At 55.2% G+C, this 17,154-nt stretch overlaps 4 protein-coding genes across 4 annotated transcripts; 1 reads left to right on the top strand and 3 right to left on the bottom strand.

The window, feature by feature from the left end:
• Positions 1 to 1,460: 1,460 nt before the first annotated feature.
• Positions 1,461 to 4,848, bottom strand: CTHT_0030250 (uncharacterized protein; the record flags this gene model as incomplete). Its single annotated transcript, XM_006693414.1, has 5 exons — positions 1,461 to 1,486; positions 1,935 to 3,600; positions 3,655 to 4,131; positions 4,212 to 4,239; positions 4,298 to 4,848. The coding sequence occupies 5 exons, from the start codon at positions 4,846 to 4,848 to the stop codon at positions 1,461 to 1,463; spliced, it is 2,748 nt and encodes a 915-aa protein (XP_006693477.1).
• Positions 4,849 to 8,451: 3,603 nt separating this feature from the next.
• Positions 8,452 to 11,098, top strand: CTHT_0030260 (putative aflatoxin efflux pump protein; the record flags this gene model as incomplete). The annotated part of the gene is made up of 3 exons (XM_006693415.1): positions 8,452 to 8,897; positions 9,005 to 9,672; positions 9,726 to 11,098. 3 exons carry the CDS (start codon positions 8,452 to 8,454, stop codon positions 11,096 to 11,098), a joined length of 2,487 nt encoding a protein of 828 aa, XP_006693478.1.
• A 1,560-nt stretch (positions 11,099 to 12,658) lies between these two features.
• On the bottom strand, positions 12,659 to 14,253 carry CTHT_0030270 (uncharacterized protein; the record flags this gene model as incomplete). Its single annotated transcript, XM_006693416.1, has 3 exons — positions 12,659 to 12,827; positions 12,883 to 14,114; positions 14,182 to 14,253. 3 exons carry the CDS (start codon positions 14,251 to 14,253, stop codon positions 12,659 to 12,661), a joined length of 1,473 nt encoding a protein of 490 aa, XP_006693479.1.
• Positions 14,254 to 15,386: 1,133 nt separating this feature from the next.
• On the bottom strand, positions 15,387 to 16,075 carry CTHT_0030280 (uncharacterized protein; the record flags this gene model as incomplete). The annotated part of the gene is made up of 2 exons (XM_006693417.1): positions 15,387 to 15,716; positions 15,803 to 16,075. 2 exons carry the CDS (start codon positions 16,073 to 16,075, stop codon positions 15,387 to 15,389), a joined length of 603 nt encoding a protein of 200 aa, XP_006693480.1.
• Between the last annotated feature and the right edge of the window lie 1,079 nt (positions 16,076 to 17,154).

Consider the following 17,154-nt stretch of genomic DNA (forward strand, 5'->3'; position numbering starts at 1 on the left):
TGTTGAGGATATCCCAAGTTCTCGGTTCTTTGTAGAGTAGGCGCTGTGTGACTTCCTCCATCTCCAGGCTCCGATAATCCGTTCTCGTAGTCACAAGAGTCAAATAGTCCTTCCCCAGGCTTGGCAAGACTGGACCCCTTAGGGAACCCTTCCCGGGGACGCCATCGGACCGCAGATCTCATCAATCGGAGCCCTGCCTGCCGCAGTTCGATCCAAGAGCGCTGGGACTGATGTCGTCACGGCTGATCGGCAACCGGGGGACGGGTGTTTACCTACTTTGACCCCAATCAGACAGCCCCTGATAACGCCAAGGATACGGGAAGGGTGATGGGATTGGCAACGTGATCTGGGTCTTCAGATCTTAGGCAAGCTCTGTAGAAAAGCATGCCAGTAGCACATTGTGACTGCAAAGGACTAGCCAGTTGTCTGTTTCGGAAACACGGCGATTAATTCGTCGATAGGAGCCCTTGACCTCCGTTTGTGTTCAACAACTGCAGTATGGTTTTCCCGAGGGCTTGCACCTGCCCCTGACCACATCCCGAAAATAACATGCCCTCTCACCTCAAAATCTTTGGTCTGTCTGTCCGACATTCTCAAAATATCCATCTCACTATAAGCTTTAACGGCCCGCCGCGGTGCAACCCAAACACAGTCAGCCCGGTACTCACCGCGGGGGCTGAGTGATCGGTCATCGGAGGTTAAGTTCGCCGTCTCTCCGTTTATTGAGTGGCTGGTTGACTTGGATTAGGTACCTACTTTTCGTCAAACGATCTCGGCGTTCGATTCCTTTTCTTTTTTTTTTTTGGGGGGGGGGGGGAGGAGGGGAGGGGGGAGGGGGTTGGGTGGAGGGGGTTGTTATTCGAAGAGTGTACGGCGTAATGATGATGTAGGAACATCTCGAGATGTCCCCTTAGATTAACCAGGAAATCTAGAGTTTTTAGGGAAGAGTTTTGGCCACAAAATGAACTAACTTATGTTCTATCGACATCGACAATACATTCACTAATTCTGACTGTCAGGATCTTCAGGAGCATGAAAGTCTATCACAACCCAGTCAAATCCCATTGCTGACAGCTAGAACAGCATTGAAGCAATGTAATCAGAGGTCCTAGTCACTTATTTAACTCATGTCGCCCAAATCAATCAATCCTTTTCATCAAGTGAAGCTATATACGCCCACAGTTTCTCTACAGGAAGTTCAAGATCCTGAGCAGAGCAAGCTCTATAAGTTCTGAGTCAAGTAACGCCAATTTCCATGAGCAAAAAACGTAAACGTACACTTTAGTGTTACTGGTGTGGTATCTCCTCCCACTCCCAAGCCACTGCCCCCTCAACAAGCAAGCAAGTGGTATCATCCATCATCGTAGAAGTCAATAAGAAGAGAAGAGCTTCGACGAGCAAAGAGAGAACAAAATTCTCATAACCCAGCCATTGACCAGACCGTCCATACGATCAACCATTTAGTCATATAGCCCATAGCCCTTCCCTGTCCGAGATTTCATATCATATCTGTTCTATCCGTATCCCATATAACCACCGGAACAAGATTTATTCCATTACCCTCCAGATAAACCATACCGTACCAACAGTAACCCGACTAGATGATATAGGTTCTTCGAGGTTGACTCATCATAAATCTTAGCAACCAGATCCCAAAAGCAACGTCACCTCAAAGCGAGAGCCCAACTCCCGAACGCCACTTCCCTACCAGAGAAAATGAATCATTTCCTGACCTACTGCATCCTAAAGAGCAACCCATCTCCCTTCCCTCATCATCACATCCTACTCTCAATATTCTTATTCTTTTATCTTCCTACGCCTACGACCCCCCAAAAAACCCCCCAACCCCGTCCCCCCAGCAGAGGGCACAACCCCCAACCCCACGCCCGCTCCAGCTCCAGAATGAGGCCCAGAATTAAACCCCCCATACGCACTTAACTGCACTAAATGATTCCACTCAATCTGTCCCGGATCAACATCCTGCATCGCCCCAATCCCTATGCCCACCAATCCGGTCGCAGTGGTGCCCGCTATAGCAGATGCAGCTGCTTCCGCAGCGGCAGCAGCGGCAGCCACGCTCGCTACGTGGGACGATCCACCAGCTGACGGAGGAGGAGGTGGAGGAGGAGGAGGAGGAGGAGGAGGAGGAGGAGGTGGTGGTGGTGGTGGTGGTGGATGTGAGTCGGTTGCGTGAGAAGGGTAGATGTGATGTTGGGAAGGGTGAGGATGGTGATGGGCGTGTGGATGGGGGTGTCCTAATGGGTCGAAGGAGGTTCCAGGCGTTGGACCGGGGCCGGCAGGGTACATCATTTCGTCGAGGAGCATGGTTGTGGTGGAAGGAGGGCCGGGGGCGGTGACACCCATCTGGGGGGTTGGCATGCCGCGCTGGTTAGGGGAAAAGCCCATGTCTTGCATGACGGACATGCTACTGACAGCTGCCGTCGATGGGTTGCTTTGGGCAGGGGCTGAAGGACCGGGGTTCTGGACTTGCTGAACGGGGACCTGTCTCCCTGTTGAGGTTGACGGTCCCGGATCCCCCGGCGCAGGCCGCTTCCACTTTGCCATGGCATTTCGCAGCATCACCACAATCTTTGGCGTCTGAACGACTCTCCCCAGTGACAACTCAGCTGCCTCCCTCGCATCCCACGCTTTGACCAGGTACTTCCCAAACGCAATATGCAGCGGGTTCCGCATACCCCTCCTGGTCAGCCCCCTCCGTTCATGGTTCTCGATCATGACCTCCCACGCGCGCTCGCACAAGTCGCCTGTCGTCAACCGATGGCGCAATTCTGACACCAGACACAGGTATGCCGGCAGGGGGAAGTGAGCGTACGTGTACCACCGAAAACCCTGGAGCTGTGCGGACGACTGGATTATGTTATCGTACTCGACCATGTGTAGGGCATCCATGAAGTAGGCGTCGCGTTCCTTCTCGTCAAGCATGCCGCTGTTACTCGGGTCGCCGGAGGTCGTTCGCATCAGGTAATCGACAATGCGCAGCTTACATAGCGCCTGCTGGGTCATGAGGAAGGTGAAGTAGTGCAAAGGGATCTTATTGTCGCATTGTTTCAGGTAGAGAGACTCCATGCGGAAGCAGAAGTTGCTGAGGTCAGCGGGAAGATTAGTGTTGGCGACATGAGTAACGACGTCGGGGGACGAAGGGGAAGGACTGTAGTGGATCACCGGCTTGTGCAGAGGTCTGCCTCCCGGCGTAGTCACAGTTTGCCGGACACTATCGGGTGATGCTGCGACGGTCAGCTCCACTCGCGTCAGACAGAACAGCATCTCAGTCGGCCCGGGATGCGGAACGGGGTAGTCCTTTGCGTTCGGGTCCAGGTCGGCATCGTTGACATTGTATGGCAGGATTTGGTCGCAGACACATGATGAGAGAGCAGTGATAGCTGTCCCTGTAATCTCGGCAATGCGCTTATCAAAGATGACAATCTGCCACCACAGACGTCTCCTTAGCTCTGCCTCAAACGGTGTCATTCCGGGGAAGTGGCTATCGTGTCGATGCAGGCCAAGCCGCGTTGCTATCCTGACAGTAAGACCAAGCAGGCCGTGCATGGTCCGCGGGTCGACATACGGCCTGGCGCTGAGCTGCCTAACAGTCAGCACCCGACAACTACAGACTCGTTCGTATACCCGACTCACCAGATAAAGAAAAAGAGCCTGCAAGACCATCAAATCGGCCGACCGCATGAAGCCAGCGTTGACGAGAGCCTGCTGGGTAGCATTGTGGTACTTCCCCAGCAAGATAGCCCGATCCTCCCCAAAGGTGCTCTGGACATCATCCTCAGACATGGAAGTGATGGCGGCGAAGTAGATGGCAAACATGAGCGCTTCGAGCGGTTTCGGGATCTTAGCCAGATTTGCGCTCGCGTTGACAATTTGGGCCTGAAGGGTCGGCGTATGGGTGATCTTCAACAGGGGGTTGACATTGCTGATGTAGATCTGCCAGAGTTGGAGTATTTGGATGCCCGAGGGATGGGCGCTCGCCACTGTGGCGGGCGAGCCTCCCACAACGAAAGGGAAGCCGTCACTGTTCTCGAACATGGTATCGTAGGCGTGGTGGAGGGTTGGCCCTTCGGCCTCCTCATCGGAAGAGTCATCTTCCATTCCATTTCGACACTATCCATTGTTAGACTGGGGTCCGAGGATGACGGAGGAATAAGAGAAGCATCGAAACATGAGGATAAAGTTAAGCTTACCCCATACCCCATGCGACCCCATCTCGACCTAACGCAGTGTTAGTATCATCTGACATAGAAGACAAGACATGAGATCATGAACACACCTATCATGCCCCGTATTATCTGGCGACATATGATCAGCGGTACTCGACGGCGACGCCTTCAACCCTCCCAAATCCTGCTCAAGCTCGCCCACGCCATCATCCCCGCCATCAGACGGCTTGCTGCTGGCCACAAGTTCATGAGCAATCGGGTCAAAGTTGACCCCGGCCTGCGAGAGCAGGGCCTCATAACGACGTATGCGTTCGATCAGATCGCGCTCATGCGGCTTCTTCTTGCGGCGGCGTGGCGGCTGTGGGGGCACCACGCGGCATTCGACCTGTGCCTTCTTGCAGTTGGCACATGGCTTGAGCTTGTCGCAGCGAACCTTGCGTTGCTGGCACAGTACACATGAGTGGCCCCGCGTCAGTTTCATCACCGCCTGCTCGGTGGGCGGCGGCGCGGGGGCAGAGCCTGGGCCACCTGGGGCAGATCCAGGAGCTACCGGCGTCACCGAGGCTGCTGCCGGCCGCGGAGATGACGACGGCAGCGCTGTGCCTGGAGGTGGGAGCTGTTGGACCTCAGGGGCAGGAGGAACAGGTTGATCGGAGGTCATCGTCCCGGTTCCTGAGTTCCTTTTAGGGCGACGTACGTTATGTGGGTTGTCTGTCCAGGGACGTGGCAGGACCAGTCCAGTACAGTACAGTCCAGTCCAGTCCTGTCCTGTCCTGTCCCGGCCCTCTGCTGTCGGTCCTGACCGGGAGCGTCAGGTCAGGACCGGGCCTAAGTCCAGGTTCCAGGTTCCAGGTTTCAGGTTCCAGGTTGCAGGCCTTGATTTGCGCTCCGGACACGTGGAAGAGCCGCTCGGGTCCGAGAGATACACGAGGCACGCGAGGCAGATCTTCAAATAATGGCGGCCAGCTGGCGTACCTGACTGTCTGGGAAGTGATGTACAGGGAATCGGAAATTCGTCCGAGCCTCTAGCAGTCTCTGTCCCGACTTCCTGAACCGTGATGAGGGGATCCGTCCGGCTCTGGACTGTGGTTGGCTTGCTTTAGGCGCTGCCGATGCTACGACGCTACTTCGCTACTTGGTATGCCTGGAACAGGATGTAGTTGTGTGTGGTGTGAGAGTGTGTCTCGCAATCGCAATCGGCAAGCGGAGGTTCGGCACGCCGACCTCAGATCGGCTGGCTCCGATGCCGACGATACGCCGGCTAAGTTGAGAGGGGTAACGGTAGCAAGCGATAGGCTGATGAGCGGAATTAGGGCAGGATAATAATGGAACAGATCCAGGAACGAGCTGCTTACCGCTTATGCGCAGCGGGTGAGATGGGGTTCGAGTCTGTGCCTTGTGCCTGCGACAGACCGCAACAGAGCGCCTGTGTCTATGTCTGTGACCTCAGCACAGCAGCCTGGAGCGCAATTTGGATGAAATGCGGACTCCCAGGGAGCGTGAGGGGATGCAGGTCAAATCAGACAGGCCGGGTGCTCTGCCTGCGACGGTTGGGATATGGGGATAGGATTGTCTGCAAGAAGAGATGGATGAAAATGGAAGTGTGGCAGCTGTCAGACCCTGGGCCTGCGTGCCGAGAAGGTACCTCAGCACTTCCCATGTGTGTCTGTGACCTTGGGAAGGTGGTTGCCCCTGCACTCGCCGTTCAGGGATATCAATGATGGCAGGATCAGGAAACAAATGCCCAGCAGTTCCAGATTCGGCCAGAAGCCCCTGCAAGTTTGTGATGAAGGTGGGCGCAGCTGTCGCAGCCTTATAACACTCTTGTTGCACTTTTGTTTGTGTTATCATCGCAGCCTCGTGCCAGTAGATGAAGGCTCATTGTCCAACCCTATGACACACTATTTTCTCCTCATGTCAACAACAATCCGTTCTGTTTAGATGAATACAGAGCTATTCACAACAACCCTCTACTTAGTTGTATCAACTAGCAGTGACTCTGCGACGGAAGCGATATCAGCTGGTCGAGCAGAAAGCCTCTCATCGCAGCCACTGGGGGAATATACGGCTACAACCGCAAGCACTGGCTGATAACACCTGGCCTGTTTTGCCAATTACCAGCTCTAGCTGTGAAGCTCCAATGAGAACACAAGCTGTTGGAATCAGGTGAGAGAAGTCCCGATGTCGCATTCATTGATACAGCCATTCTCAGTCTCTCTGCAGGCTGGACTGTGTCAGTTGGGCAGATGTGCCAGCAACAGACCATCGATGGTCGCGCATCACAAAAGAAAAGGCCGATATTGCGGGGGGATCAGAGCAGCCAGAGCCTTAGGTGGCGGCGCCCAGACTGCTGCAGTTACTCAGAGACTTGCATCCGTCAGCCAAATAGTAGGATCACACACACACACATGCCTCTCCAACCAAGACAGATGCAAACATTCAAGTCTCACGTCCGACAGCGAATGAACTGAGAGGTAGAACCGCAGTTGGACAACGATCCAGTTCATGAAGAGCAAAACATTGCTGGCCTTCGAGACAGATAACTGACCGAGCGTCCGGACAAGTCTCGACAAGAGAGTCCTCATTGGTGATGCTGTCGGTGTGGGCACATCCTGCATACTGCTCTCCTCGAGTGCACGCGTGAAAGGCCACCATGCGAACATGGCAGACGCATGAGATGCACATCGAACGCCAGTTTGTGACCCCTCACCCAAGTTCCTGGTTCCAGGACCCGGGACAAAGGAGGGGAAGAAGGACGGCAGGCCGACAGAGGATGCGATCCCGATGATGGGAGGAAGTCGAGCCACAACACTCGCCACTTGGCAGCGGGCCGGCAGGGCTGATCGCCCAGTGGAGCCAGACCCACCGTATGGAAGCTCTTGGCAGTATTCGGGACCGAAACATGTCTTGGCGACTCCGAACCCCAAGAACCGTGGACCCTGACGCGCTAAGCCAAATCGAGAGGATCTGCAGCCCTTTTGGGAAAGTTTACAGAAAACCCGCTCGCACCCATTGACATGATACAGAAATTTCTGTAGAAAATAAGCCGGGCTTACTTAACGCTCACACTTACAGGGCTGGGCTGACAAGCTTAGAAAACAGCGCCTCATCAACGGCATCCGATGGGGAAACTCCAGCCCAATGGCATCGCCAACCCCGTCATCCACACCAGCTCCCATATCAGAGCTCCTAGGCGAACAGAGAAAAGACACCCAGTCGAGGACGGCGTTTGAAATAGCCGTGATGCCGAGCTCCAAATCTGGGCGCGTGCCCTTTTCGAGGCGATGGAGGAGAGATAGATTGCGGTTGCAGCCGCTGGTGGCCGCACTCACAGCATGCCACAGCATCCACTGCCACCCACTCGCTCGCCGTGGTCCGCTTCCAAGTTGTCTGCCTCCAGAAACCGTGGACTTTCCGGGCTCACTCCCTGCTTAGTACGGACCCGATGCCCGCGGTGGACGAGGTTATTGATAGATACTGGTCCATAATGGTATCATGTCGGGTATGCCCAGGTCTCATCCCATCCTGGAACTCGCAGGTTACCGGGCATCCGGTGCGAGGGTATGTGGAAAGTGCCCCAGCAGTAAGTCGAGTGTGCTTTCCGTATAATATAACACAAGCTCTCGCCGCCGGGCGTGCTCGCACAAGTGGCCCAGGGTAGTTGTGGTCATATGCGATTTGTTGCTGTCCCTGGCCTGACTCCTGAGTGCCCTCCGCTGCTTCCCATCTCCTTCTTGGATTTGTTGTTGAATTTGCATCATTTTTGCCAGATCGCGACACCATACCCACACCATCCCCATCCTCATCCCCCATCCTCATCCCCCATACCCATACCCATACCCATACCCATACCCATACCCATACCCATCCCATCGAAACACCCATCCCATTGAACATCAAGCCACAGCGGCCTCCCCGACGCCGTGTGTCTCTCGTTGACTCCGTATCTCCTATCGCCCTAACACACGACCTTGCCTCGTCTTATCGTGGATCGTTGTTTCTGTCCATGGGAGTCGCCGACGCCTTAGTTATTTAGTCGCATAGGCCGCCGCTGATCCCACTTTCTCTGGTTTCTCCCTCGTCCGGTTCACGACTCGCTTTGTTCTCTCGGTCACCGACCTGATTGCGCCGGACGGGAGACCCCAGGAGAAGCCAAGGACAGGACTCTAAGTCCGGTTCCCCCCTTTTCTCCTGTCGCCAATTCTCCCTGGTGTATACCACCTTGCGGACGGACGTCGCTGCCCGACCGGGACATTCCCCTGCCATGGCCGGCGCAGCACGGTCACGATCTCCATCCTCGACACCAGCCAGCAGGGGAGGCTATCGAGCCCAGGAAGCTCAGGGAGCCCAAGAGGTTCGGTTCGAGCCCCTGAATGACAGGCCTGTCGACATCGAGAAGCAGTCGCTGTCACGACAGCCTCTCAATGGAGACCCAGGTGGTCCTGGAGAGCCGGGAGGTCCCCCAAGAGACGAGACCGAGCAGCTCTATAAGCCAAAGAGCCTCCGGTTCTGGCTCACCCTCATCTGCAATTTCCTTGCCCTCTTTCTTGTCGCCATAGATCGAACCATCATCGCCACTGCTGTACCCCGAATCTCAGACGAGTTCCAGGCCCTGGGCGATATCGGCTGGTATGGCTCCTCATACATGTTAACCACGGCTTGTGCCCAGCTGCTGTTCGGCCGAATCTACAAGTTCTATGATATGAAGTGGTGCGTTTGTCTCCCTCGAAACCGCTGGTGGTGTCACCAACACCCGCTTCCCTTGTGCAAGTCGATCATGTAGCTGACCGCCGCATGCACCCGTTTCTGCTTTTCAGGTCCTTCTTGTTGAGCATCATAGTGTTTGAGATCGGCTCAGCCATATGCGGCGCCGCTCCCAGCTCGACCGTCTTCATTGTGGGCCGCGCCATCGCCGGCCTGGGCTCGGCCGGCATCTTCTCCGGATGCCTGCTGATCATGATCCCCATGATCCCTCTACACCGCCGGCCCGCCTTCCAGGGCATGTTCGGCATGGTGTTTGGCCTCGCCTCGGTTATGGGCCCCCTAATCGGTGGTGGTTTCACTGGCGGGGTCACTTGGCGATGGTGCTTCTGGATCAACCTACCCATTGGCGCTGTCGCCCTGATCTTCATGATCTTTTTCTGGAATCCGCCAAAGATGCCTCATGAAAGGGTTAGCTGGATCGTACATATCAAGCGGCTAGACCCCCTGGGCATGTTTTTCTTCATGCCCGGGACCGTTAGCTTGTTTATTGCCTTCCAGTGGGCTGGAACGACGTATGAATGGTATGAATGGAGGATCATCGTGCTGCTCTGCGTCTGGGCTGCATGCACGATTGCTTTCATTACAGTCCAGATCGCGAAACCTGAGACGGCCACGATCCCTCCAAGGGTGATCACCCAGAGGAGCGTTGCCTTTGGCACGGCTTTTACCTTCTTCCTGGCCGGCTCCATGCTGATGCTGGTGTACTACGTTCCGGTTTGGTGTGAGTGAGTTCCGAGGCTTGGGTGAAGACAATTAGATGCTAACAACGTTCAGTCCAAACCGTCAAGATGGTAGACCCGATAAAGTCGGGCATCTACACCCTTCCCCTGGTGCTGAGCTTGGTCGTTTCGAGTATCCTGTCAGGAGGCATCACTCAAAAAATCGGCTACTATGTCCCTTCGATGATAGCCTCCCCGTCCATCATGTCGATTGGTGAGGGTCTCCTTACCACGCTCAGACCAGACAGCCCTCCCAGTCACTGGGTTTCATTCCAGTTCCTCTCGGGTTTCGGTCTCGGATTCGGCATGCAGACTTCAGGTCTTGCCATCCAGACCGTACTGCCCAGAGAGGACGTCAGTACCGGCATCGCTATCAACTTCTTTGTCCAGCAACTCGGCGGTGCCGTCTTTACATCGGTCGGTCAGACCATTCTTACAAACCTATTGGTTTCCAAGTTATCACATATCCCAGGCTTCAATCCCAAGGCGATTGTGGGAGAAGGTGCAACACAGCTCACCGAGATTGCTCCCAAAGAGTACGTCCCACAGATCATCGAGGCCTACAACTACGCCTGCCGACACATCTTCTTCGCAGCCATGGGTCTTGCCTTCGTCTCGTTCTTCTGTGCCCTAGGCATGGAATGGAGGAGCATCAAGAAGGGGAGGAACGGTCAAGGACCGCCTGGTCCGGCTAAGCCCCCAGGCTCAGGCGGACCACCTGAACCCAACCCCGACGACCCGGGGCAAGATATGGCAGGCGCCGGAGCCGAGGTGATCAAACTACGCGAGCTGAAGAACAGCACGCCAGAAAGCTCTTCGGCCGATGGTGTAACACGGAGCTTGAAATCAAAGTCGAGCCGGACTAGCAGTCCGGAGGATAACGAGGAAAAGGCCCGAAAAGAAGCCTGGAAGGAGGAGAAACGCCAGGCCACTATAGAGGGCAGGAAACACGGCGTCCTCGCCAAACCCCCTCTCCATCCCCATCACAGCCCGAGGGCTAGTAACGGCACGGTTGCTAGCGTCAGTATTAGCAGTACTAGCATGATGGGTGGTGCACAGGGTCCGAGCCGAAGTCATAGCATGAGTAGGAGTCGAAGCCGTAGTCGGGTAACGAACACGACGGATCGGACTAACGGCGCCAACACCACGATCATCTCTACCTCTCATCCGCAGCAACATCCTCCTCAAGATAGGTCACCTACAGACGACAGGCCTGATCCAGAGTTGGCCGGCGTGTTGAAGGAGTGGGTTGCGTATGAGAAGGCGCAGGAGAAGAAGGAGAGACGAGAAAAGAGAAGGACGGAGAGGGGTAGGAAGAGGGAGAGGGATGAGGATTGGAGGTGGAGTGAGAAGGGGGTTTGGGAGTATGATGAGCCGGAGGATGAGAAGAAGGGAAGAAAGATGGGAGTGGGGGGCGGAGGAGGATAGTTGGAGCCGCATGCTAGGTGAGGAGGTTTCATTGTTGGAATGAACTACCTACCTACCTAATACCAGTGAGATGACATGAGAGAGAGAGAGAGAGAGAGAGAGAGAGAGAGAAAGGAGAAGGGGGGGTGGGAGGGGAAGATGGAATGACAAACTACTACATGCTATGGCTCTCTTTGTTGTTGACATGACAACAACTGCTTGTTGACTCGGACTGAATAGGTGGGGGCGTCGGGGCTGTGTTTTGCTCGATACACAAGCTTAATGTTGAGGTTTAGAAACTTTGTTTGTTCATATGTACACGTCGAGGGGGGAACGAATGTATGAAAAAAGAAAAAGGAATGAAAAAGCGGAACAAGAAGGACATGACTTGCTGATGATTGATGATGAGGAGCATGATCATGATGAAAGTCTGTCTTTCTGTCTCTTATGTTTTGAGACGTAGGTACAAATAATTATATTAGGAAGTATGTTGCTTAGAGAGCAGAATGACATTATGCCATGGAAACATTGGTACTTCTAAACCGAAGTTTGATGTGAAAGTCAAGATACCATGACGCTTCCGCTTATGAACAGAGTGAAATAGACTAGGAGCCTGTAGAGTGGTCTTTTATTGAGTTAAGTATGTTTCTCATCTGTCTACCTACATATCCCATTCCCACTGTACAAATATAAGTTAAAAGAGTTCTTTCTCATCAAGTTCAATCCAGTCATACACCTCCACCTTGGCTCTCTTGTATAACGGCTCTCACCAACCCCCCATCGATCAAGATTTCAAAGTCATTTCATTTTGACTTCCCTTCTATATAAAGAAAAGCCATAAATACAAATATACATCATACATTCATTCAATCAGTCAGTGTACACCCTTAACCATGAACACCGCCCATGCAATTGTAGGATGATTGTGTATAATACAAGCTCTTCACTCGCTGCCCTTGGGTGAAGAAGGGTCAACAAAGTGGAAAAATCGAACGATATGGAAACAAAAGCCGTCCTCTTTTCCTCCACACCTTCCTTCTCAAATCCACTCTAACCGACTTCTGAGTGTGTTTGAGTTATTTCGTGCTTTTTTTTTGTTTTCGCCTGCTTGGGCAAGGATGTAGAACATTAGGTAGGTATCATACGAAGCTTTCGTGAGGTTGAAGTTGAAGAGGAGGAGGGTGGGTGATTGTGTGGAGAGTCTTGTTTGTTTAAAGACATAATGTGACAGATGTAGGGCTTGTTGGCTTACCCCCTTTGCTTCATTTTTGTGGTCCTGCCTGCCATTGTCGCCTAGTCTCTCTGTACGTATGCGGTGAAATGTTATGACTCGACTCGATGGACGATAGATTGACTGATCGACTCGAGTAAGTCAACACTTTCCCTACTGGCAGAGGAGAGCTTGGCCCTGTCCTCGTTGGTATCCGTGGCTAGGCACGTTCACGCTCAAGATATTCGCGGATGATCCATGGGCAGCAAGGAGAGCCGCCAAAAATCTGCTCCCTTGAACTGCCGGATCAAACCGGCAGGCAAATGGCGTCCACTTCTTTCCTTCACTTCACGTCCTGCTGGGTAAGGAGTTCACAGCCCGGTCCCAGAGCCAGACTGCTTATCATCGTCCTTCTTCGCGGAACCCTCCTTACTTTCCTCAGCGCCCTCCGCCTTCTGCTGATGCGCCGGGTGGTTGGTCAGGTTATGCCACAGGGACTTGAGGAAGCCCTCATGCTTATGCGACTCGGCATCGTCACCCCTATCACAGATGTCAGTCTCTAACCCCATGGCAATCTTCCGTGGAGGGGACCTACGAGCTCTTCCCGATCCCCATGATCCTCTTAGCCGTCTTATCTCCCATCTCATCCGCCAACATCTCTACCAGCGCGCGTGCATTCGACGACAAATATTTGGGCATCGCAACGCGGAACTCCACGCGCAAATCACCGTGCCTGCCAAGTCTTGTCCCCAGCTTTGGCATGCCCATCCCTGCGAGCGTCATTTTATCCCCCGTGTTCGTCCCTCCCGGCACGCGCACGCGCGCCTCGCCGTCCAGCGTGGGAATGGTCACCTCGCCGCCCAGGATAGCCGTCGTGAGGGGGATGGTCGCGGTGTACAGGATGTCAGCGCCTTGTCGGCTGAAGGTATTGTCGCGGGCGACGCGCACGCGGACGTGCAGGTTGCCGGGCGTGGCGTGGACATCTTCGGTCGCGGCGCGCCCTGTGGCAGGGTAATCGCCCTCGCCGTTGATCGACAGACGCATGTTGTCCTCCACGCCGGCAGGGATGTCGACAGTGATAGACTTGCGTTCACGAACAACGCCGTCGCCGCCGCAGGTGCGGCATTCGGAGCTGCGCGGGACGCTGAAGCCCGTGCCGTTGCAGCTGCCGCAGGTGCTGCCGAAGGAGATGGGGCCGGCGTCAACGAAGCGCTCGCCGGTGCCGCCGCAAGCGCGGCAGGTTGTGCGCTTGGTGCCCGGGCGCAGGCCACTGCCTGAGCAGGTATGGCAGGAGACGAGCGGCATGATGTTGATGGTCTTGGTGGTGCCTTTGGCTGCTTCCATGAAGGAGATCGTCACCTGGACTTCGATGTCGTCGCCGCGCATGAACTGGGTGCCGCGCATGGGGCCGCGGCGGCCCGTGAAAGCCGTAAAGACGTCCTCGAAGCCCATGTCCGCGCCGAAGCCCCTGCCGAAACCGCCGAAGCCGAAGCCGCTGAATGGGCCGCCGAAGCCACTGAACGGGTGCTCACCGCCAGCACCGCCGGGGCCTGGGCCCGGACCGGCACTGGGGTCGAAGGCGGCGGGACCGAACTGGTCGAATTGCTTGCGCTTCTCCGGGTCGGAAAGGATCTCGTAGGCAGACTGGATCTCGGCGAACTTATCCTTGGCGCCAGGATCCTTGTTGGTATCCGGGTGGTACTTCTTGGCCAAGCCGTAGTAGGCCTTCTTGATCTCGGCTTGGGTCGCGGTCCTAGGCACGCCGAGGATGGCATAAGGGTCCTTGGGCGTAGCCATCAGCCGGTTCGTAGTATGGAAGAAGGCTTGCTGCGAAGTGTTAGCCTGGCTCCCCCCCCCCCCCGCTTTCTCGTCTTGTCCCTGTGTAATCACCCACCTTCTGCCTGGGAACAGGCGCTGCAGCACGCGAGACGGGCGCCGGCCGGCTGGGAGCAGGCCGTGATGCCATCGTGAAGGCCATGGTGGGGGCAGCCCTGCTGGCGCAGGTCTTATATCTCTGGCGACGACATATTTGGGCGGGCGAGAGCTGCCGCACTGGAAGGCCCGTCTTGGGAAGGAAAGTCGCCTTCATCTCGTCCGCAACTCGGCTACTTTTTTTCCGTCTCTTTTATCTTCGTTCGAGTTGTTGCTATCTGCGAATAGGCATGCCCCGGGGCCGCCCTCTACGTTGTTGTCTTCTCTTTTTTTCGCTCTTTTTCTTCGAGATTCTTCCCCTCGTTGCGTGCGTCTCCCTTCTGGTACCGCAGGAAACCGGGCGTTGTCTCTGGCGATTGGAACTATGCGGCGGTCGGTCGGTCAACTGGTCTCTGGGGGACGAAGGAAGGGGGGGGGGGAAGGGAAGCAGGGCGATGCCTTGTCGTGTGGGCAGTCGTCGTCGGCTCAAAAATCTCCAAAAAGTTGTCGGCAACTTTTTTTTGGCGGCATCTTGATTGAGGAAGCGGGAAAGCGGGCAGGGATGCCACCAAATGGTCTTGGCAGCCTCAGGCAACAAGAGCCCCTCCTTCTGCTTTTTCCTGCTTTATAAGGCTGCTCCACTTGCGCTGATGGGGTTGGCTAGAAACGCCCATAGATTTCTGTGGGTTCGCGTCTTGGCAGAGCGCGACCCGCGATCCCCAATTCTTTCTTTGGACTTTCCATGAAGCTGCGGGCCTGCGGCTTACGGCTTTGCTTCGGCCCCCGGCCAGAATCACCAAGACACAAAGTGCGTGCAGCATTCTCGTGCTCGTTTGTGGGACAATGCCTTGTTTTGGACTACCTTCCGTCCGAAAAACGCCATAAACTCCAACCAGACCCCAGTCACCACCCTATAGAATACTATATGTACAGGTAGATGTTCATAAAAACAAAACAAAAAAATAAAAACAAAAAAAAACAAAACGAACAGGTATCACCCATGAATTCGAGGTATCCGTGTCGAGTCCGTCCCAGGATGCAATGCAAGTGTATGTGTGCGTGTCCGAATGCGTGTGTGCCTTGTGTATGCTGCCTGACCGACCCAAAGTATTGTATGTGTGAGTATCTGTAAATAGTACCGTATGTACCAGTTTCGCTGTCCATAGAGAGATATACCCGAAAGCGTGTCTAGTAATCCCGGTCACGGGGCATGTACAAGAAGCGTCGCCTGCGGACCTTCATGTGCTCCTTGCGGACCTTGTGCAGGAACTCGACAATCACATCATTCTCCTGCAAGCCCATGGCGTTGAAGTGCTTTCTCACGGCGGCGTTGAGCTGGTCGCTGGTCTGCCGGCGGAACTCCTTGCGCCGCGCGATCGTCGGCGAGTACAGCCCGATGCTGCCGGGTTGTGTGAGCACCCACTGGTGGACGTCGCTCACGAAGGAGGTCGGCGTCTTGAGTCGATATGCCCGGCGGTAAGCGTGCAGGACGTCTCGCTCGAAGGCGGGCCACTGGAGCTGTTGCAGAGCTGTCAGCGGATGTCCAGTCGGAGCGCGAAGCTGCAAGCAAGTGGAAGAAAGGAGTGACTTGAGCAGATGCATACCCCAGGAACGTTATTCTCCTGATTGCCATTTGCATTGGTAGAAGCACTGGCCGTGGCCGCAGCGGACGCCGCCGCCGCAGCCGCCGCAGCAGCAGCAGCAGCAGCAGCGTTGGCAGCATTTGCGCTGGCGACCTCGCGCAGGCTGGCGCCCTGGCTGCTAGCTACCCGGCGCATCTTGCCATTGGAGCCGGCGCCGCCAACGTTCTTCTCTTTTGCAGCCGTCGAGTCGGCTTTAGAGTCGTCGTGGCCGCTCCGCGCGGCTTTGGGTGGCATTGCGGGCGATGGTTGAGGTCGACGGCGATGTCGGAGAGAAGGATAGCAGAAAATACGGGGAAAAACGAAAAAAATAAAGCGGATTAGTCGGAAGGATCGGTGTCGACGAGCTGGTTTAGCGGGAGCAGTAAATTGTATGCGTGCAGCGACAGCTCCAGCCGCTTGCTACGAGGAAGAAAGAACAATTCTGCGTCTCGGATGGTCGCGATGCGCTGTGGAAGGCGTAAGCATTGTGTGGGATAGGGGTCTGCACGGGGAGAGAGATTTGGGAAAGAGGAGCAGCAGCACACTTTTGGCCATGGCAGGCAAGGCAAGGCATAGAAGCGAAAGCCAAAACCCCAACGAGGCTGAAGAGGGTCTGACGACACAACAGGGTCATCTTTTGCCCATGATCCGTGCACTTCAACACCGCCTGCGCTGGGTCAAACTGGGTCTGCTGTGCAGTGCCCGGGTCGCGGGCCTGCGTTGTCTCCTGTCCGCCCTGGGCGCGAGCTCGGCCTTTTGCTGGCTTGTGCGTTGTTTCGCTTGCTGGGAGGAGGTGTGGCTGGGGCCATGGGTTGGTTGCGCGCCGCACCGTGGCACAAGAACCGCTGGCTTGGAACCCCGCACTGATCATTGTGCCTCGACGAACTCGTCTGAGATCCCAGTGAGTTGATCATCAGTACCAACAAGTGAGTCACTCGGGTTGCGGCCCGAGGCGACAGAACCGTTGATTCGAGGCTGAGCCCGGTTGTCTTAGGCCTCACATTGTGGTCGCAGCCAAAAGTTATTCCGTCCTATAAGCCAAGTCGCCTGGATTTCCCTCATCTGGTTCAGGTGAAAAGAAGTTAGGAACTTGGAAGCTTCAAAGTGAGAAGGAAGTGACCCGAAGCCTTAATTCACCCAGCCCACCCCTCCAAAGAGGGGCGACCTTGACAATCCGAACGATGAAGCAACGCTGATCTTCTGGAACGCGTTTCTTTCCCATAACGCTGATTCGTTGCGCAACGAGCCTGGGTTCATTAGGCAGTGGACACCAGCCTTACGACTCTCATTGATATGGGGTGAGAGTTTCAGCTGCAGTGGGCAAACTCCATCGC

The sequence above is a fragment of the Thermochaetoides thermophila genome (genome assembly GCF_000221225.1).
Source record: "Thermochaetoides thermophila DSM 1495 unplaced genomic scaffold scf7180000011816, whole genome shotgun sequence".
In the NCBI taxonomy this organism is placed as follows: Eukaryota; Fungi; Ascomycota; class Sordariomycetes; order Sordariales; family Chaetomiaceae; genus Thermochaetoides; species Thermochaetoides thermophila.